Consider the following 23,047-nt stretch of genomic DNA (forward strand, 5'->3'; position numbering starts at 1 on the left):
AGTTTTGGGAAACGTGAAGGTGGAGCCGGTAGCAATTGGCCCTGTTCATAGCAGACATTTTGATAGGTCACAGTAGGAAAATCACAAATGTAAATAATCAGACAAATAATGACTCAGTTCCATTGAGCTCGCTCAGTTTCAGGTTGCATGCTGGCTCAATGCCATGCTGTACTGACTTCCAGGAACTGAATAAAGCCCCTAGCCAAGAAATAGCCCTGCACATTTTCATAAAAAGTACAACTTGTCTCTTTTTACACTGCAACGGACATTATTCGGACACAATTCACCATTTTGTCACGCCACTTTGCACCGTCTGTAACCATGGAAACGGCAGCTCCTCAGCATGTAAAAAAGCGGATGTGGTGATGATGCCAAGTTGCCTGTTGCTAGCGTTTGAATACGTGGCAACATGTAAATGAGCCAAGGACTGGTTTATCCCAGAAAATCTTAAACCTTGTTCTTTACGCTAAGCAGAAGCTAGTCCTGGATTATGCTTTGTATGAAGCACGCAACTTTAAATTTTATTTCAAATGTCGCCGCTAATCCTAAGGTCTTTATGTATTTTCTGGTGGCCACACTCAAACTGCCCACATCACTGATCAAATATGTATTTATTCACTTAACCTTTATCCGACCAGGTCCATCCATTTGTATGCTGACGGAGAGAGGTGGCTGCACACTGTAGGTTCTGAAGCCAGAGAAAAATGTCTGCTTGAAGGATGAAAAATTAAAAGAAAAGTCTGTCATCAACGTTGCATGTTTCGTTTCCGAAAAGTCCATCAGCAAATTGCACAATACAAAAGGACAACTTAATTTATAATCTACAAACAGCTTGGGTGTTTTTCATTATCCCAAATGATCTTTCCATTCCATCCTGTGTTGAATTTTAAGAAACAAATAAGAAAATATAATTGACATTTTATGCATGCACCATAGAATTTATTGTCTTATCTATAAATGACTGTTGAAATGAATGTGACATGCTTTTCCGAGTTGGTTACTTTCTAGTCCATTCCAGTCACTGATGCAAAATTATTCTGTCTTAGTGGAGCGTTGCCCATTTAGGCAAACAGCAGAGTTCGATTACCATTAGGAGCAGAGGGTAGATGTTATTTCTGCCGCTGCCAAAGGCAGCCGATGATCAGGCTCCCTCTTCTCCTATTCTCCTGTGAAAATGGCCTTTGCATTTTTAAATCATCCTGAAATATAGTGACGACATGGCTCATATCATCCTCAGCTCTGAATTTCATGCGAGTGTTGTGTTTTTGTTTTTGTTCATTTAGCTCACATGATGAGGACACCATTTGTAATTTCTGTAATATCGGAGCCTTCCCTGTTTCGTCCTGTTTTGCCACAAATATCAATTTATGTCGCCACTTTTATGTTCTCATATTTTGCCTGGGTAAATGCGTCCGTTCACAGCTTCCATTTGCCTTCTATATCTCCATTTTTGCTTTTCTGGAATCTCATCAAATCCGCGGACAATTTTCGTATATCTTCCCCGCGTTTAAAGCGTATTTTTGTTCCTGTAACTGCACAATTTTGATGCCGTAATGCAGTTATTTGAAGAAAATTGATCTCTGTTTGCATCCTCCACAGACACAGGCTGTGATTCCTAATGCAACACATTACTGAGAGCGTCTAATGTAACAAGCCGTTTCAGGGAGAAAAGCTATTATGTGCAAATGCTTTATTTCTGGCCCTTTTTATGTTTTCAACAGGTCCGTAATGTGACAATCGATGGAGGCTTTGGTGCCTGGTCTGGCTGGTCCACCTGTAGTCATAGCGATGGCAGCAGTGCAGGGTCCTGTCTGTGTCGCACACGAGCCTGTGATAGCCCCGCCCCTCAGTGCGGCGGCCAGCGGTGCCACGGGATCAGTGTGGAGGTAGCAAACTGCTCAAGGTGAAATATTCCTGCATACAAATATCTACTTCTGTCTTAATCTGTGCATCTATATGACGAGACAGGGCGTGAGAGAGAGATTTATATTGCGCACCCTCACACCTTGTCATTAGCAATTTATTTGCATATTTAGTGTCAGCTTTTTTAAGACTAACAAGTGTTGATTAGGTGTTTTTGCCACTCTTTTTCACACAAATCATCCCCTGTGATTAAGCTGATCTGCATCTAACTGGAAATGTAAACGTATATGTCTGCCTATTAAGATTTATGCTCAATAACTTTGTAATAATTTTGTTTAAATTTGAACCAAATGCACTTGTGTCCACCCAGTATAAAGAATGGTTTCATGGCTTCATTCCCAAACAGTAACGACAACTTGCAGAGAAATAATTGAATGTGGCTTTGGGGCATGGTGGTGAGCACTGTTGCAACACAGCAAGAAGATGCTAGGTTTGAGTCCCTTTCTGTGTGCAGTTTGCATGTTCTCCCCTTGTCTGTGTCGGTTTCCTTTCACCATCAAAACATGTTAGAATGTGAGACACATTCGGTCAGGTTGGTCCCTTGGATCAGAAATCTGCCCTCGGAATTTTGTTGCGCAATTTCGGTTGTATAATGACAATAAAGATGATTGTTCTTCCTTTAAATGAATACGCTCTTGATATAATCTTGTCCAACCACCGCTCCTTACTGACGTTGCATGCCGTGTGTCTTCATAGAAATGGAGCGTGGACCCCCTGGACTGTTTGGTCTCCCTGCAGCACGAGCTGTGGCATCGGCTTCCAGGTCCGTCAGCGCTCCTGCAGCAACCCAACCCCTCGCCACGGAGGACGAGTGTGTGTGGGCCAGAACCGTGAAGAGAGGTATGCAAACACACACCCACACACATGTACTGATTAAAAGAAATACACCCTGTACTTGCATGTTTGGGTTGCTGCAAAACAAGAAAAAAAGCTTCTTTTTTTTTTTTTCAACCCTACAATTAGAAAATAAGACTTTGACTTTTTTTCTCCTCATTTCTGTCCAACTTTGTGACAGCCATTTAAGAAATGAGTAGGATAGGCCTGTGTTTGGGTAATTATCTAGCTTTCACATACTGAGTCTGTGTTTTGAAGCTTTGGTAGCTTTGGTAGAGAATAATAGTCTTTTTTAAAGATGTTTGCTTGGTTTCTTAGCAACCTTCCAAACTTGAAATCGTTTTTTTTTTTTTTCAAGGACAAAGTATGTGAAGAAGCGCAAAGAGATATATAAAGCAGTTACAGGGTAACCCAGGTAGAAAAGGTAAGGAGATCAGTAAGCTGAAAGATGTTTTATTAATTTCTCATTTTACTGTAGAAAGTTTGGTTCAATTGCTGCCAAATCAGAAAGAGACGGCGGAAGCTTTGATAGCATACACTTAAAATTTGATGACATCGGTTATATCCCTATTTTTCAATTTCATCTTAACAGCCTTTCCTTGTGATCATGGTGTTTGTGTTTCCTGCCATTATCAGAGATGGAAGCAGCAAAAGTGCAAAAAAATACAGTTCAGGTGGCACAGGAAGGGAAAGAAGAGAGAAAAAATTGTTCCCAATCAGTGCCACGGTAACAGGATGAGTAATTGGATACTGGCTTCAAAGATGAACCTTATATCACGTCCTTTTCCCCCGCTTTTCACTCCATTTTTTTCATTTCCCCTCTCTCTCTCTCCCTCTCTTCCAACCTCCAATCTTCACCCTTTCTTACAAACTAATGTTCCTAGTGGAGCAGTCCTTGTAAAAAAAAGGATCTGCTTCACCAGGACGAGGAGCTCTGGGGGAAGCATATGGAGTTACCGGCACAGCCCAGTTACTCAAACCACACAAAAATAAATAAATAAATAAATAAAATAAAATATCATGGGAGGCCAGAAGCTGCTTTTTCCACCCCCTCTCTTTTTTTCTCTCTCTTTGAGCTTTAATCTTCTTTGTTTCATCTCCCCTTCCTGCTCTCTATACTTGCTCTGTTCAGCTGTTTAAAACACCTAAGGTCTGTTAGGGGACCAGCTGTAAGGATCGTTGTGGAGGAGGCATGAGAGGAGGAATGTGTGTATATGTGAGATGGATGGAGAGACCGGCAGATGAACATTAAGGAGGAGAGAGCAATACAGAGTGTGTGAACACATGATGCTGTGCTGTGTCAATGTCCCTCTCTCTCTGAAGTGTGATGAAGGTGTGAGAAAATGTTGGTTCGAAATTAGCATATCCAGATGTGTGTGGGGGGAAAATAAGTGGGAAACCTTCTCATTGGATGTTTAACCTATGGAACTGCGTCCAAAGAATCTGTCTACATCTGTTGTTAATAATTAGTCATGTGTGAAACTGGTTAAAGTCTTCTGTGCACGCTTTAATCCTCGTGGCATGAAAAGGACTGGCTCTCTGTCAGCATTTACACACTGAATAATTCTTTTCATGCCATGAAAGGCTTTTATTTTATGAGGCACAGACTTTCTTTCAGACGTCTGCATTAAGTCTCTCTGTGTACACTCGATTTTTCCCACGTTGCCTCAAGTGCCCTATTTGGATTAATGCACGGGGCCTTATGTTCCGACGAGCTCATATATGATCGCACACATTTACAAAGACCAAAAGAAACCTGCTTTCTCCAACAAGCTTTCCATACATTTGTCCTTGATTGTTTGCAGCAGGTTGGCTTTTAAAGATGAAGCAAATGTCCTGAAACCGACTGTGCACAGCAGTGCTATGGGCTTAAATCTGGCTGGTTAATGCTTGCATTTATGAACCGTCTGTTGGTATTTCTCTCAGCACTCTGACATGGTCCACACTGCTTACTCAGCCTGTTGTGAGTAATTAGCAGCGTTTTAGTCTGATCAGCTCTCTGTGGTATCAGCGAGAGGGGTGAAAAAAAAGAAGGGATAAGATAAGATGGAGCAAAGCTATGAAATTGTCTGAGATGATTAAAGATGGTTTTCGAATAATCTGCTTAATAATAATCACATCAGTTTTGTGTGTGTGTGTGTGTTGTGGTGCAGCTGGGGTACAAAGTGTATTCACACATCCCAGCCGACATGCAGCGCGTGGTGCACATTTTTTGCTCTTTCTCATAAGCATCAGCTCGATTGTAATCCACACTCCTCCTCACTTCTCCCCACAGTATCATCCCACTGCGAGCATGTGGATTAGTAAAAAAGTGGAAAAGAGCACACTGCTCTAAGGATTCTTTACAACCAGGGTGTACAGAACAAATCTTTTGATTTACCACGAACAATAGCGGAGCATTAAGGAAGAGTAAAATGGAAATATTCAGCCTCAGCCTCCGGAGGAAGAGTTTTAAGTTAAAGCTATTTTAGCACTCGAGGACTCAGCTTTCCTCAAAAGGCAGCAATGTGCCAAAACACAACAAAATAGCAATAAAAGCAGCTTTATAGTATACATAAAAGTTATAAGATAAATTATATGGCACTAATAAGGCTTGCAATCGTTTATCGTTATTTATAACGAAGACTAAGTAATTAAGTATTTTAGACATCGCAATAACGCTGTCCTGTAAAACTGTGTAATTAGAGATGATACATATATCTTTGGGGCTTTTTAATGGGCATTGTCAGTAAATTATGCAAAATGCATATGCATGTTCATTACAAAGAGGTGGACTTTTAGTGGATGTCATTTTATGCAACATTGACCGTTACACAAGGCACTCACATACACACACAGACTCCCTAAGTCTGGTGACATGATGCTCACGTTTCTCGGCACTGCGTTCGGCCACATCAGTGAGCAAGGTTCGTAAAAGTTGGTCTTAAAGGACGTTTACACGGTTTTGCAGACAACCACGCGTCTTGTGGTGCAGACTCTTTGTTGCTAATTTGGTTTCGGTGGCAAAGTTTCACGAGTGTGGCGATGTCTGCCGTGTCCCTCGCTGCTGCTGCTGCCGTGTCATGTAAAGGAACTGTTCCATTTTCTACAAGTGGAAAGACGCCGTCCTACATGTTTACCAGAGTAAGGGAAGCTCTATTGTCAAAACTGCTTCGCATTATACACAATAGCAGTAATTATATTTAACTGCAATATCTTTTCTTCCTGAACAAACAAACACTTATTTATAATAGCAGAGGTGTCTCTCTTTGCTAAAAACAGCAGTGAGCACAGTGGCTTTACAGATTATGAACTCACTCATAGAAAGGTAAAAAGGAGAGTAGATATTGACACTGTGGCTTGAAACCAAATTAAATTAAGTCTCTGCATAGTAAGTGTGCTGTGTCCCCCCACAATTGTATGCTAATTAAGATGTTATAATTGTGTTTTTTTAAGTGTGTTTTTGTCACACGTTTTTAAAAAATCATTGCAATTTTGGAGAAACATCATGCAAAATCAGTGATTTTGGAACGTTGGCGTCTCATCGATTGCCATTCTGTAACCCGATGGTCTGTTCTTGCACTGTGCAGCTATTGTGATGGAACTATTGAGGAATAAGTGAATTATTGTTCGCCATGGAATCACGACCAGAAAATAATTGAAATGTAAGGTTTTACTCGAGATCAGTAAGTGTTTTAATAAAGCAGCTTGAATAAATATCACAAATTACAGAGAGAGGAGTGTTTGTTGTTGTGAAAGCTATGCCAAGAAGAGATTTAGCTGTGTTTCAGTTCACATAGTAAGACGAAGCTGTCCGAGCGTTGGTCAAGCTATCGATCCGCTTTATTTTCTTACATGAATACCGCTTAACCAGAAGTAAACAGTTTAATTCAGAGGTAAATTAATCATCACCTGTGGCTGGAAGTTGCTTCATGTGGCTTCAAAGAAAGCCCAGCACTTTGGGGGAATAAACCTATTTGCCCTCTGATGATACTTCAGCGAGACGACGACAAGTTCCCCCTGCTCATGTCGTGCTTTTATTACTTTTCCTTCCCAGGTACTGTAATGAACACTTGCCCTGCCCACCTCACGTCTACTGGTCGGCCTGGTCGGCATGGGAACGCTGCACTGTGCCTTGTGGCGGAGGCATCCAGTCGCGACGCCGAACCTGTGAGAATGGCAACGACTGTCCAGGGTGTGGTCAGGTATGTCACACTAAACAATAGCCCTCGCATGCACCATCCATCTCTCCGTTTTTCCCCTCTCCATTTTGTTCATTGTTCGGGATCTCAGGCGAAGTCATTTGATGCAACAAACTGCTAGTCGTGATGAAACTGGAACATGCAAACGTGACTAAGTCCTCAGGCTATATTTAAACCGTTTCAGCAGTCGTCAGCTTTATTACCTAGACCTATTTAATACTATATACACACAGACGGTAATCACGCCACATATGAATAGACTTGTTTTCTGCCACAAAGCTTTCTCTGAAGCATGGATGATGCAAGGAGGTGTTGAAACATGAGCGCTCGCCTAGTTGACAGAATGATGCGATGCTTGTGTTATTTCTGGTGCTGTTGTCTCATACACACACACACATGCACGCGAGCGCACACACACACACACACACACACACACACCCTCTCCAACCAGTAAAAATTAAAAGAGAAGCAGCAGCTTCTTGTGTCCCTCTTGGGTAAGGGATAAAGAATATGGGACGGGGACTTGCGGATGAATGCGTGCCCTTGAAGTGTTTTTCTTGGTTTATGCATTTTCTTTATCATGATGATTTAAAGTTTGAGTCTTGGATGATTTACTGTAAAGACAACGCTGAGTTGGTCACAAAACATCACCTTTTCTAAAATTGCTGGATTGGATTTTAAGATTATAATGAGGATTACAGACGGTAACACTTTAGATTAGGAAACACATATCCACCATAGGTGCTTACTATAAGTCGCATGCTAGCCCTTTATTACTAATCATTTAGCACGTATTAACACCTTATTCTACATAACCTTATTCTACCTCTATTATGACATGAATTAAAATGTTTCCTATAAGGTGTTATGTGCTTAACATTTACTAATAAAGGGCTAGTATGTGACTTATATGCATGTTAGGAAGCACCTACTTAATGGTGAATATGTGTTCCCTAATCTAAAGTGTTAACAATTTGATTTATGTGGAATAAATGAAAAGACATTGGCAGGAGGAGATATTCTTTTTTTTTTTTTTTTTTTCATTGACTGATTTCAAATAACTCTGTAAAAGCAGATCCTTCAGGTTGTTTGACGGCTCAATGTAAAGCAAAAATAAAATAATGCGATGCGAGCTGCATGAGACATCCCACACAAGGCCTCACAACCTCAAGAGCCTTTACAGTGTCGTGTTGGATAATCGCCCGTGACACGAGTAGCTGCAGAACACCCAAATGAAAAGACTGACCTCCCATTAAGAAGCAATATAACAGTCACAACCTCCCCTCTCCTCTTTCTCACACAGTAACTATTACATATTCTTTAGAGGACAGCTGTCTCATTTCTGTCACTGCACCGCGGCCATTATCGTCACTGAGGCACCCTGGGAATGTTAGCAGCATTCCTGGAGGAACACAGTTCACTAAAGGAAACTAATGGCGGAGTGTGAGGGAGTTTGGTTGTTTGCGAAACGCAAAGCGTGACTTTGAATGTCAGTCGCTGTGGATGTATTTTTATTTATTTTTTTATCTGTCCTCAGTTTGGAGACGAACAAGAGCTGAATGAGCAGGGAATGTTGGAGATAGTTTTTATTGGTGTCAGCAGAAGGGACAGTCTATTAGTGGTCGCAGACAAGGAGGTGACATGCCAGAGAGAGCTGAGTCAGGTCAATGTGAAAGGTCACAAGAACCAGTTTGTGTAAACTCATTGCTGTCGCTGTTCCTTTCACCCACTCGCTCCTTATTATTTCTGACACTCCTCAGTGTTGGACTTTTCGTCCCCATCTTTGTTTGTTTTGTTTCCTCACCTGCTTCTTGTCTTCTTAAACTGTGACACGGATTTAATTGGGACCGTTTCAGCCACTCGAGCTGTAATTAAATCCAGACACATCCTGGGAAGACTTTTCCCTTTGACAGCTCGAGCAAGCTGTAATATAGTTGCATATTTACTCAAATAAAATGCACATTTACTGCCTTATATTTCACCGCTCTGATAAGGTGTTAAATTGCACAGCTTTTAGTGGAGAACAATTGCCTCAATGCACTTAAAGCCTCTTAAGAGCTGCAACTTAAGCGCACATGATGCGGAACTGTAAAATTCCACATAACAGCCAATATTTTCAAAGAAAATAGTTACAAATTAGCGTTTCACACTTAAAGCTCAAAGATGATAAGAAGTGTTCTTCTAATTTTATTGAAGACCCTCCACCCCCCTCTAAAAGAGGCAAAAGTGTGATGGAGTTTGTTTTTTATGTGCCATCTGTCCGTGTTCTCTTCCCCCGGACAGATCCGTGTTTAATTAAACAGAAGGCAACCACACACACACACACACACACACTCAGAAGGAGAGGGGGGGGGGGGGGGGAGTAAAGCTTTTGTCATCACAGCTTTTTTTTTTTCTCTCTCTGACACCCTGCTGAGACCCGAGAAGAAGAACGCCGCGTTTGTCTTTGACGCTCGTGCGTGTACAGATACGTGTACGTTCATGTTCACCTGTCGGGGGCGGTTGTGCCGCGGCCACCCGTGGTCAGCTCCAGGCATCTACGAGACATAAATCGACAGTGATGAGCCAACATCCTGCCTGGTGTTTCGCAAAGATCACAGACAGACGATTCACAAGAATACAGACTTTGGGTTGTACACTCTTAGAAATAAGGGTTCCAAAATAGTCCTTTCTACAAGGGCTGAGGTTCTACCTGGAACCATTTGCTTCTGAAACCCTTTCACAAAGAAAGGTTTTTTTTTCCAGTAAGAACCATTTTGGTCCAGAGAACCCTTTAAAACCCCTTTCCTGAAAGAAGGGTTTTAAAAGGGTTCTTGGTGGAACCCTCCAAAAGGGTTCCAGGTGAAACCTTTATAAAAAGGTTCTACCTGTAGCCAAAAAGAGTTCTCCTATGAGAACAAGCCGAAGAACATTATATAGTTCTACTTAGCTGACCTCCAGTGAAGAGTATTCACTTAATTTAAGTGCATTTGTTCTTCCAGGTTCAATTAAAAAAAAATGCATGTTTCCAGCTGCTTTAACAATTACCCATTTTCAACATAATAATCCACAAACTAGGCACATTGTTTTGTTTCTTACTCCAACAAAAAATTATTTAATGTATTTCTGTGTGTGTATTTATTCACAGAAATGTCTTCTGGGCCAGATTAAATTGTCTTTTTGGTCAAATAAGACCCTCAGGCAGTAGCTTTCACTGCTCCCCCTCCATAGGGAGCTCAATGCAGAGTCAGGGACATAACAGCTGAAGTGAAGCTCATAGGGATACAGGTCAAGGACATTTTAATTCAAACACTATTGTTTCTCCTCGCTAAGCAACTCTGCTACCCCGAAAACACCGTCGCTACATGCATGATTAGAAGAAGTGACTCTCAAGGTGCTTTTATTTCCATCAAGCCTGCTATGATGTCGCCCTCTGTGTCATTGCCTTCAGCCTCAACAGTCTTATCGTGTGGGAAGTATTTAGTCCTGAGGTGCCTGGTGCCTCATTTTGCTGATATATATAAAAGGCCACATGGTTGCAGCTTCATCAGTTTGAGGCCCTGGTCCATGCAGTGCCTCGCAGTCGCTCTCCTTTCATTATATGTGCCGGTTTGAATCCATCCTTCTCAGAGAAACTGACCAAATATGGGCTGGAAATACATAAGTGGGGCTCTGGTGGCTCAGCTGTGATGTACAGCACTGTAATATAAGCACAATCCTTTTCGCTGCTCTCCCCCTATGAGGTTACACGCTCTGAACAGCATTGAGAATTTTGAAGCATTTATTTCCCACCAAAAAAATCTTAGATATTAGAGAATAGCCTATAATATGATCTAACATTTAAATATTTGCATCTATCTATCTATCTATCTATCTATCTATCTATCTATCTATCTATCTATCTATCTATCTATCTATCTATCTATCTATCTATCTATCTATCTATCTATCTATCTATCTATCTATCTATCTATCTATCTATCTATCTATCTATCTATCTATCTATCTATCTATCTATCTATCTATCTATCTATCTATCTATCTATCTATCTATCTACAAACCTCTGCTCTTCGATTGCATTCTACAGTATGTTGTATACCAACACAGGGTTAACCAAAGATCAGCCCATACACTGGCCAAAGCTGTACAGTTCCCTGCCTGATATTATACATTTACAATAATCCAATAATTTTTTTTTATTATTTTTTTTTATCAAGTCTGGCACTTATTGTACGGCATCTCTCATACAAGCACCAACATCTATGGAAAGTTGTCTTATGTAAAAGTATAAATCCGCTTCATTTCAACTACATTTAAACCAAAAAGATCTTCTGCTCCACTGGATACGGCACTTTGATACTCTTTTTTTAATTCCCTTTTTTATACAAAAGAAAGACCTCCTTCAGAGATGAGAAGTCTTCAATAAGATATCATTCACTGTGATATTTCTTGCTTTATACAGTAAAGAACATCAAATATCTCTCATATCCAGTCATCAAAAAAGGGATCATTCTTTTCAGCTGAAAGGCACATCTTGACTCTGTCTCGAGTGAAAATAAAAAGTCAAATATAGGCCATGCGAGCTGATGATACACGGAGCTTCTTAATGATATTGAGATCTGCTCTATTTACCTGCGAGGAGTTCAGACGTGTATAGCAGCCAGTGTTTGTGCAGGCAGACTTATGTGTGGACAGACCTGTGTATTTTTGGATTATTCTGTGTATGTTATTGTGGTGTGTACAGAGACAGACAGAGGAGAGAACTGATGTGTAGACAGGAAACCTGTTCTCCTGGCTGAAAGCAGTCTTTATTATGAAGTCTGGCTGTTGGGCAGACACAGAGTGAGGAGTCAGTGTTTGACTAAGTGTGTTTTGGTCGGTGCTGCTAATTGAATTGTTGTGTCATGGAGACTATGAGGGAACATTAGAGCTCCATTTCCATAGACTCGACCGCAGAGGATAAAGACGTCGCGACTGGAGATTACTCACTCACGCTTCACATCTGTGGGCAGCAGTCTATACACTAACCCATATGGATATACTTTTATCGCCCTCTCACTTCTCCCCTGTGTTAACACAAGCACACACACACACATACAGTATTCCCCCCTCTACATTTTACATTCATGCATTCTGAGGCTCTCCACCTATACTATACCTCAAGAAACTGACACTATACTGACTCTCTCTTCTTATTTCCTTCTCAGCTTGTATTGCCTCAGAATATATAACACCTCAAAAAATAAGCAACATTCTCAATCCATCTGTGGACGGTCAGAGAATGAGATAAGGAACAGCTTGAATCCAAAACTCAGCCATGCATAAACGTATAAACACGCAAGCTCACGCGCGCACACGTTTCACATGTTGCCCGCAAAATCAGCACCAGCTTAGGGCAACTTTTTTTTTTACACATTTACACAAACATTTGCAGAATCGCACAGCTGACCGCTTCATCTGCACTGACCAACCAGACAGCTTGTATCTGCGAGGCAGAAAAGATGCTATCAAGCGTCTTCCTGCACCCATTTCTCCTGAGCCGCAGCCAGAAACACAACATTGTTGCCAGACTCTGAGCAGCTGCCTGTTAAAGGTGTTGCACAGCGTAAAATCGCTGCTTTCCATTTGTCCATAATACATACCACTGCTCCAGTCTGGAGGGGGAGGCGTGGATATGAGTCCAAATCAGCAAACTAATTGAATCCAATTTTGTGTTCCACATGCCGCTTGTCACATTTGACTGCTTTTCGCTATGTTTTCACTTTTCTTTGCTTAATTTCTCTGATATTGTGAGCATGGCTGAGTGAAGAGTGATGGGAATATTTCACTGCATTTTGTTGTTGTTTACATTCTCTTCTTTAGTTTTATAAGCTCGCCATATCAACTGAAAAGAATGAGATTAAACTTGTAAGTTAAATTTTTTGTGTAGGTCTTTTAACAGAGAATCAAAGTTTAACTCCTACATGGCTTGTTCTTTTTGTTCACAAGAACACGTGTGTGCATAAAAATGGCCTATTTTCTGCTCGGACACACTGAATGTCATTTCAAACGGAGTTACTTCCCTTACTTGTGGGAGTGTGTGTATGCTGGGCTAATGGGTTTTAAAGGGGACAAGATGGACTGGTGTTTATTGCACATCCTTAGCTCAATTTTGAATGCATTATTCAAAACATGGGCACCGTTAAAGCAAGAGGGAGCGCTTCTGTTTTGTTTTTTTTTGTTATTGTGCCAGACCTTGAATCCACATTATGTTGGAGCCATAATAAGTCTCATTTAATTGCTGTTCACAACAATACATTGTTCACCATTTTTCAGAATTGTTACCAGATGCAATACTTGACCTTTTTCTGTCATTATGGACTCACTGGTGCGACAGGCGATTGCTATCAGGGTAATGATTGTCTGTCTGTCAGTCATCCAATTGAATCTAATCTTAGTGTGTTGTTGAAAACCTGAGGAAGATTTTTTTAATGATTTGTCATCAAGACGGGCAGTGGTGCAGTGGTTAGCACTCTTGCCTTTGAAGCATGAAGGCCTGGGTTCGTGACCTGGTTGGAACAAGTGCCTTTCAGCATGGAGTTTGCATGTTCTCCTTGTGTGTGCATGGGTTTTCTCCGGTTTCTCCAGGTTTCTTCCCACAGTCCAAAAACATGCAGTGTGGAGATGAGGTAAATTGGACACTCTAAATTGACCATAGGGAGTGAGTGTCAGAGTGAATGGTTGTCTGTTTCTATGTGTCCCTGCTGGACTGGTGACCTGTCCAGGGTGTACGCCACCTATCGCCCTATGTCAGCTGAGACTGGCACAGTGCCCCCCCCCCCCCACGACCCTTATGTGGAGGATAAAATGGTAGAAGATAAATGGCTAGATGGATTTTTTTTTTTCCTCAAAGATATTTTTATTGAATTTTCACACAAATATCAAATTGTAAAATGTTGACAGGAGCTTATAAAGTGTACAATCGACCCATAGGACAAGAGAAATTTTCATAAAACATCCATAAAAGCGAGAGAAAATAACAGTACATAGCACACAGTGAGAGAACTTATCTAGCCCTAACCCCACCCCCAAACATATCCTTACCTAGCCAGACACATTCACAAACAAATAAACAGAAAAAGTAAACAAATTGTGCTTAATTCCTGGAGTAATACAGCTAGCAGCTGGAAGTTGGGTTCTAGTCTGATAAAGTATAATAAAGTAAAACAAGATGGAGAAGTAAATATACACAAATCATGAACCCACAGATGGGACAAAAGCAAGCATTGGGCACAGTTTTGCTAGATGGATTTTAAGACCCTACCACAACCATAACACCCTAAATGTACTTATAACTATTGAATAAAGTGCAGCCTGTAAAAAATGATAAACACAATTTCTCTGAACCTCTTATGGTGTATTATCGTATACATCAGCGAACACACCGAGATCTGCCGATATGACTAATGACTGACTGCAACAGTAGGGTAAAAAGGCTGCTACCTCCTTGACTTCGATACATCTGCTGTGACATGAGTCGACAAAATATGATGTTAATTTCACTACAGAAAAGACTCAATGACCTCTGCAGTTGGGCACAGGGAAAAATGTGCCCAAGCGCTCCCAGCATATCTGCATATCAGATATCGGATATTTGCAAAAAGTCCAATATCGTACATCCCTATTCTTAAGCTTATGACTCCTTGAAATTCAATAATGTCCACTCACCACCACAAAAAATGGCCTTTATTTCACAAATGCTGACCACCTTGCCACATACACTTAAGCTGTAGTTGATGTGGATGCCTTTAGAGACCTTGAATGAGGGTTAGCTTAAAACACAGTAATTATCTCCTTAACCCTCTGCATCGACACTAATCCATAGGGAAGCGCGGGGAAAAATGCTTACTAGACAAGCCTCATTAAATATTTATTGTGTTTGGCCACCATCAACAACTCAACACAACAAACAGCCACAGATCGTTTGCGTTCTTTCCCCCCAATACATGTCATGTTTTCACTTTAACTGTCGCACTAAGGTGGACTTTTTTTTTTTTTTCCTTCTTCCATTTTTTTATTGGTTTCTAATCACAGATTGGTGGATGGACCGTGATGCGTGAACATGTTAAATATTAATGTCTGGAGATGATTACGGAGCTAGATGGCAGAGAGGCAGGAAGTGCGGCGGCGGTGACACCCTCATTCATCACGGAGCCTTAACAGAATCTAAATCCTCCCTGTGTTTTTAACCTCACTACCCCGGGGAAGAGAGACAGGAAGAGCAAGGGACAGGAGGAGATAGATAGAAAGGAAGGTGTATGGGGAGCGACAGAGAGAGATGAAACAGCGATACACAGAGAAAAAGGAAACAAGAAAAGCGAGAAAGAGAGCTGACACAAAGCAAGTTATGAACATTGTGTGTAAAAAAAAAAAAAAAAGAGAAATATAAAAGAAAAGGTAAATAGATGAATGGGAAGAGAGACCATGAGAGACCTGTATACTGTTTGATGTATAGTGCTTTCCTCAGCTGACCTGCCAGCCCATCCTGTGTGACAGGCTGACGGATGTGCAGAAAAGAACTCTTATCTTATTTTGTCAAGGTCTGGCAGTCACTCAAGGCCTATTCAGCATAAATAAACTAGTGGTGAGGAAAATGGCAGTCATCTCGCCGCCTTTTTCTGTGGTGTCGTTTTCTCCAGACATATCACTGCCTGCACCTCCTTATTTATTTATCTCGACATAAAAGGGGGCCTGGACCACCTATTACCCACCCTTTATCTTCTTGAATCGTATCATCAAACACAGCACCGCACAAGATGCATTGTATATGTTTTGACCGGTAGTTCGGATTAGTGGCAGGAAGTGGAGGGAAAGTAAAAAATATATATATATAGTGATGAAAATCCCAAATAACATTGTTAGAGCTTCAGTGATGCATTTTCCCATCTATACCTAGCTCTCAAAGTCCGATGCAGATGAGGGGAAAAAGGGCTGCCGTTATTGCATTATTTTTCTATTCTCTCCACTTCCTCAAATGTCCTCACTATCACCCTCTCTTTCCTCCTTTTCCCTTGGTAATAAAAATAAATGACCAATGACCTTTTCTGCCCAGCTTGTTTACCTCCAATTCCATGTTCAGAGAATGGCCGAAAAGAAGTCGGGCAGTGTGTGTTGGCAGAATGGCAGCTTACGCGGGGGACAGGGAAACTGGACTTGGTTGGATTTCCCATCGTTTTTTGGAGGGGGGAAAATGTACTGGACCCATCCACATCCATAAAACCATCCAGAATTGGAATAAAGAGGGTTTCAAGGATGAGCGGTTGAAAGGATGAAAGCTTTAAAAGGGCTTTTTATTTCCTCGTAAAATACGCTGTTTCATTTCATATTTGTCACAGCTGAGAATTCCAAAAGCCATTGTCCTGTCCATTATTATTCTTGGGAAATACACCAGAAATGTCCGTCTTAGCTTGTCATGCTTAATTATTGCTTTAATGATTTGTGATAATCTCTTCCTACGCTAATTTACAAATCCACACACATTTTTTTGCCCGCTTGTAAGCGTTTGCAGTGAAACAGACCATAAGCTCTACAATAACGTTGTGAAATATGAAAGTAGTGAAACGTTTCCGTCTCTCCGTCCGCAGGAATACCAGTCGTGCAACCCCCTGCCCTGTCCTGACCTGAAGAAGACCACACCTTGGACTCCATGGACGCCCGTTAACATTTCTGACAATGGCGGCCACTATGAGCAGCGTTTCCGCTACACGTGCAAAGCTCGCATCCCCGACCCCAGCCTCCTCGAAGTGGGCAGACAGAGGATCGAGATGCGCTACTGCTCCAGTGATGGATCCACCGGCTGCTCCACTGACGGTGAGTGAGTGGAAGAGACAGATGGTTTCTTTTCGAGCTCATCTCATCCTCTGGTTGTTTCTGTTATCTCACTCCAACTGGCTCTCTGTGTCTCTGCAGGCTAGTTACTGGCCTTCTCGCCTTAAGCCATTCCTTCTTTCTGCGTGTCTGTTGTTCATTACATTTAGTCTTTTTTTTTTTTTCTAAAACTTTTCTTCTTGCTGTGCTGCAAAAGTTACAGAAGCAATATCCTAACCAGCTCTCTTGTCGATGGTCCCTTCCCACTCGATGTAATCAGCAGATGAAAGTTTCAGACGTGTCAACAAACCTCCAATCCACCAAACCAATCATCTATTGACAACTAATTTTAGCTCCTCCATGCTGTCTTTCTCACTCATACACACAGATGTGTGCACACAAGTTGCACTACACAAACCTTTAAGTCATCATTCCAGCTTTCCCCTTGTGCCTGATTTGGTGGACCACATAGTCTGGGTGAGCCACACCCCTGGAGGACTAAACAGTGTAAACGTCTGTACAAACAAGCCACTAATTGAGAGGTTGTTTATGTTGTCAAGTGGATCCATATTAGAAGGGAGACAGACGATGTGGTACCACATCACAGCCAACCAGAGTCAAAAGCATCAGTTCATGTGTCTTTATGGTAAAGCCCTTTTGCCTCAGAAAGAAAATGATTTTTTGTTTTGTTTTATGTACATCTTTAAAGATGAGCTGCAGCGACCTCCCATCACTTTAATTTCATCTGTGGCTCTGGGCGGTGTGTCGCTACCACATGGTGCAGTAATCACAGAGGTTAGCCTTAGTGCACACTAACAGTGGGGTTTTCTCTCCTCTGATCTCTTTTTTTTTTTTTTTTTTTCATCATTTATGATTATTCATCTCTGGTTTTCCCTTCAGTGATGTCGCTGGAAGAAGCTGTTCTACTTATACTTTGAAAGTAACGCTTAAATGTTCCTGGAGGGTTTAAAAAAAAAAAAAAAACAGAGTGCTGGCAGCCACTAAGTAAACCTGCCTTAGGAGATTGACAGTTAAACATCCTCATCATTAGTGAAGAAAGACTTGAGCATTACTGGGTGGGTGTGTCGAATATTTAATTAGAGAGAGGAAGTAACAGACACAATGTGTTTCATTAGAGTTTTTCACCACGTACGTGATATTGGATTAGTTTTTTGTGTTTGACAATCGAAAAAGTGAAGTATTTTATCCAACATGTTCATCCGTGCTGCAGCATGTATGCAGCCTGTAGTCCACAGCAGACAGATGGTGATGTGTGAATAGCGCGGTACACACTTCAAAGCCATTCAACAAACAGCATGCGAACATGAGTGTTGTTTCCTCATATTTGCAATAGGTGGAAAATGAGAAACACTGTTAACGAAACTCACCGAGGTGCAAATTGTGCACCTCAGTGAGTTCTGTGTTAAATTTAGATAATTTCCTTTAATTTATGTGAGTTATAATTTACCTTTTAATAAAGACAGACCTCATTCTGCACACGTTATGTACCAAAGCAGTGATTGGTCATGATGCTAGTGCACTTTATATTCCACTTATATTATATTGGCATTTTTAAAGTAGTTATCTAACATCACTGCAGGCAACGTTGCTGGTTTACATAACCTCAAAGCGTGGTCTTGTAACAAATTATTTTATATCGTATCAAAACTGTATTTTTCATAGCTTTTAATGAATGTCCAAAGAAAAATAATATATTTTCACTTTTTTTTTGAAGGCTGTTTCGCCACAGCTGTGGTGAACACTTTGAATGAGGTGTTCATGGCCTCTTGTGTGCTATTCTCCCCTTGTCCTATGTTGATTGTTCAACTCCACACCTCAATGTGACTCACATCCAAGAAGACTTTTATGTCAAAACAGCAGAACAAGGGGGGAGAACTGACTTCAAAGATCCACTTTTTCATCATTTTTGCAGTCTGTGTGTGTGTGTGTGTGTGTGTGTGTGTGTGTGTGTGTGTGTGTGTGTGTGTGTGTGTGTGTGTTTGGGCACCTTGTGGAAGGGTGTGTTTGCCAGATTTGTTAACGTGTTTAGTGTTTTGGTTCGTTTTTTTTTAGCCAAAAGGAAGTTTTCCTAACCAGGTAAGAAAACCTTTTAGACGTGTTAAATGAATGGATCGTTATCAGACTTATGTAGCTTGCTGATGAGCTGACTGTTTGAATCAGGTGTGTTGGAGCAGGGAAACATCTAAAATGTTCAGGGCAGTCGGTCCTCAGGACCAGGAATGAGAAAGCCTGGGTTAGAGGTTATGTCAGGATAGAGTACTTGGGTGAATTCAGTAAAGGTACCATGGCAGCCACTATAAATGTTTGGCCAGATGAAAATTTGTCAATTAGAGAGGTGGACCAGACCCATTTCTATTATCATTTTTTCTTCCCCACTACATGGTCCCAGCTCGCCTGGACTCTCCACGGTTTGGTTGGTTTTCCATTACGATATCATACCTCCTCAACGTGGGCGGTGCCATCACTGCATGGCTGCAGTTTTACACGTGACACACACACACACACAAGCTAGTGACTTTTAAAGCAGTTGTTTTCGATGTACTGAATCATTAGAAGCAGTTAATTAAAACGATTTGTCCACAGAATCGTTCAGTACTTCCTGCATGACCGGAGCACAGGCTCCATCTGACACAGTCACTGAACTGAAATACAGTGGCTTTCAGCAGACTCCTCTGTTAAATATTGAGATTTTAGACATTTTATTTGCTAAATGTTGGCGATCAAAGCACTTTTTCAGGATTTTAACATCTTTTTAACTAATCTACAGTTCGGCTAAAGCTGTAGTCCTGATATATTGTACCCATTTATGTATCGGTTGTAATTTATTTTTTCTCCTCCACCTAATATTCGATAGTAATCAGATACTGTGTGATTTGTAATGTGTGAGGCAGTTGTGGTTGTCTGTTTGTTTAACATTTACTCTGCTCTCTTGGCCTGGTTATTCTAAGTATCCACATCTTCGCCTATAAGCAGAAACCGGCGTCAGGGGTTAGGCTGTGTTCTTCCCGCCTGCTGATGAGTGGGAAAACTTTATGGATTTTCTTTTCTTTTTTTCCTCATGGTCCCCTGACCCACCGGTGTAGGAACATTCCGTCAGTGATGGACAGTCTATTATGACAGATGAGTCTGTTGTCAATGTGTTTGTCAGAGAGAGAGAGAGAGTGGGATAGAGATCAGTGCACTCGGTTCTGCGGTGAAGCAACAACGCAGAACCCTTCTTTAGAGATCTTTAAGGGGTTTTTTGTGGCTGACACTAGCTCTTCTGCAGCCTAAGTTGATTAAATTTGCAGAGAACCACCACAAACTCATTTTCAAGGGGATTTAGGTAATTTGCTCTTAAAGTTAAGAGCAATCCCTTTGTTCTTTACAGTATCCTTAATTATTATCCTTGATTCAATGTCAAATTTCTAACCATTTCTTAAAAGTCGCTATTTGTAATCAATCATGCCACTTAATTAGTTTCAATGTCAAAATTCTAACCATTCATCTGTGCACTAAAGCAAAAATAAACTTAAATCCTCTGTAAATCCTCCATTTTGTTGCTGCCTAGTAAACTAAAGGTAATATATTCCTGTTATTTAGAGTTCAATTACATGCTTCGTAATTGATATAACAGAGGAAATCATCATAATGACACTAATAAGAGGAGTACAATAGGAATATAAATAGATAACAGCCGCATAATATAAATAATAATAACAATTCTAATTATAAACGGAATAATAATCAACATTTTATTTGATGGGCCAGTAAGGAACCATTAAAATGGATAGCGCGGCGCCGGCTCCCTGGTGTAAATACTGTCTGTTTTTGTTTGTTTGTTTCTTTTCTCATTTAAAACCAACGCATGAACTGTAAACGATTCTTTTGCTGCCTCGATGTCCCACTGATGTCGCTTTCCCGCTACTCAATAAAAAGCCCCTCCTGCTGCGATGCCTCAGATCTTCCTCGCCTCTGCCGTCTCAGGCAGAATGTCACCATGTTTGTGAGCTATCGGATAGAGCTGACATTTGATGATGTGGATTGCTTTCAGAGGTTTCGGCGCATGAAGCACACCTGGAAGTCGGATCTGCGATGCACAGAATTAATCCCCCCCACCAATAGCGGGATTAAATAGATGTTTGAGATGCTACTAACGCTCCGGAGCTCTTCTCCAGATCCCCTTCTTCCTTTGTGTTTCAGTGTCTCTTATTTTAAGATGTCTGTCTTTTATTATGTGAGATAAATCATGAGTGTATGGTTTAACCAAGCATTTACAATGAGCTTTAATTCTGCATAACATACGGACTTGTTTCGTTTCACTGATCACGGCTTAATGATTGTGATGAGTTAATTTCTTAAGATCTGTAGTTATTTAAAACCCCCTCTTGTCTTGGACAGCCAGTGATTAGTCTCGTTGCTGCCATAGCCATTTTTCTTCCCTTCTTTTATTTCAATCATAATTCATACGTCTGAATGGAAAAAAACCCCAAACATTTGATCATTTGCATAATTGCCTCTACAGCCATGTATTTTTAAATGTCCATAAACCAAAAGGCAATTTATAAAACATAGCCTTTTCTTTTCCATCCCATTACTTTCATTCAATGCTATTGTATGTCTTCATATAATATTTATGCATTAGCTCAAAATGAATATTACAAGGTGGTTTACACAAGACAATTGATGTTTGCATATTCCTCATCACCCCGCTGCTCTTTTACATTTTGTCTTTCTCTGTAGTTCTAGATGAATACATCCCTATATTAAGGCAAAGGTTCGCTCCATGAAACAGTGGTTGATTGGTAATTTATGATAAGGCAACGCTCCTATTCGGGGCTTTAACCCTGCGCTTAATGGGTACGTGCTGTCCATGATAAAGTGAAATGTCAGCATCTTTGTTGTTTCAGTGCAGAAGATGTGGCAAGTAACAATCAGCATGTTATTATAATAATAGTAATCATGATAATCCTCATCCACAACTGGCATCCAAAACTTTTTGTTTCTGAGTTTTTCGTTGATCTTCATGGTAACCCACACTTGAAATTCACTTTTTCCATAAGCAGCAGTGAAACTAATAGCCAGACACTCAAATGTGTGGAGCTTTTGTTCAACTTTTAATTCCATTTCTGACACTTTTGCAATTTGGTATGTTTTGGAAATGCCAAAAACGAATACATTGAATGTATCAAGTATCAGGTTTACCGCAGCACCCATTCACACCTTCTCAGTGTGGGAATAAAACTGCAGCCTGACAGGTCTACTTTATATACTTAGAGTTGTGTAATGGTGTGTATATGCAAGCATTTATCCACCTCTGGGCAGGGAAAAATATGCTTTATACCTACACAAAATAAGCTATAGATTCATATCGGTGCACATCCTGCACACAATATTCCATCATGTACAATACTCTGTGGCATTCACTGCAAACAGGATGCTTTTGTTCCCCTCTTTTAGCCGATATGCTGGTGCCACAGTACTATGTTGCATCTCCACAAGGTTCAATGAAAAGTGCTGCCTCAAGGACAAACACAGGGAATGGTCTCTCGACATTCAATAATCCACAAACTCCACAGCCCACGCCGCTATGAAGCGAACAAGCGACGACAATGCGACTTTAATTACACTGATAACAATTATGAGTTGGAAGGAAAAGCATCTGCAGAAGGCAACGATAAAAGCGAATATGAAATTCTTCTGTGCCTTTCGGTTCAAAGTTTCAATAGATCCTAAAAATTGTAGTACTGCGATATAAAAATACTACATTTTGTGTCATAAAATAAAAAAAAATATTATTGATGATTATAATAAAACGATCGTACTTTGATGGAAAATATGCTTCTCATAATTCAGACCATTCAGTCCCCTATGACCAGTCACGGTGGGAAAGTTGGTTGAGTTGGAACTAGTTTTACACTCGTGCAGCAGTGCAATCCATATTATCGCATCATAAATTACTCTGCATATAAAATGTTAACCTTTGAATAAAACAGCATCTAAAACTGCCCAATAAATACAGTGGAGTAAGAAGTGCAGATTTTTATATATATATATATTTTACTGTTGCGAATATGAAACAGAAAGATCTCAGTAAAATTATTACAGTAAAATGATATTTAATGTAGTATTTTAGTCATATTCCACCTATAATATTATAATTTAGATCAGATTAGCCAAGGCATATTGAGAATCATCAGGCAGAGTTTGGAAGGTCTGGAAGGTGAGATCAGTCAGTGCGATTGTCCTTCCCAGAAACCACTACGCCATTACTAAGCTCTTA

General features: G+C 40.7%; 1 protein-coding gene across 1 annotated transcript in view; it reads left to right on the forward strand.

Annotated features, from left to right (window-relative positions):
* The window catches only part of sema5a (sema domain, seven thrombospondin repeats (type 1 and type 1-like), transmembrane domain (TM) and short cytoplasmic domain, (semaphorin) 5A), a 124,181-nt gene that overhangs the window by 77,942 nt on the left and 23,192 nt on the right, over nucleotides 1-23,047 (forward strand). Inside the window, exons 13-16 of the mRNA XM_083901966.1 lie at nucleotides 1,722-1,903; nucleotides 2,620-2,763; nucleotides 6,794-6,941; nucleotides 16,542-16,767. Coding sequence (XP_083758092.1) covers nucleotides 1,722-1,903; nucleotides 2,620-2,763; nucleotides 6,794-6,941; nucleotides 16,542-16,767 — 700 coding nt within the window. The remainder of the gene's footprint in view (nucleotides 1-1,721; nucleotides 1,904-2,619; nucleotides 2,764-6,793; nucleotides 6,942-16,541; nucleotides 16,768-23,047) is intronic.

The sequence above is a fragment of the Microchirus variegatus genome (genome assembly GCF_963457635.1).
Source record: "Microchirus variegatus genome assembly, chromosome: 15".
NCBI lineage: Eukaryota > Metazoa > Chordata > Actinopteri > Pleuronectiformes > Soleidae > Microchirus > Microchirus variegatus.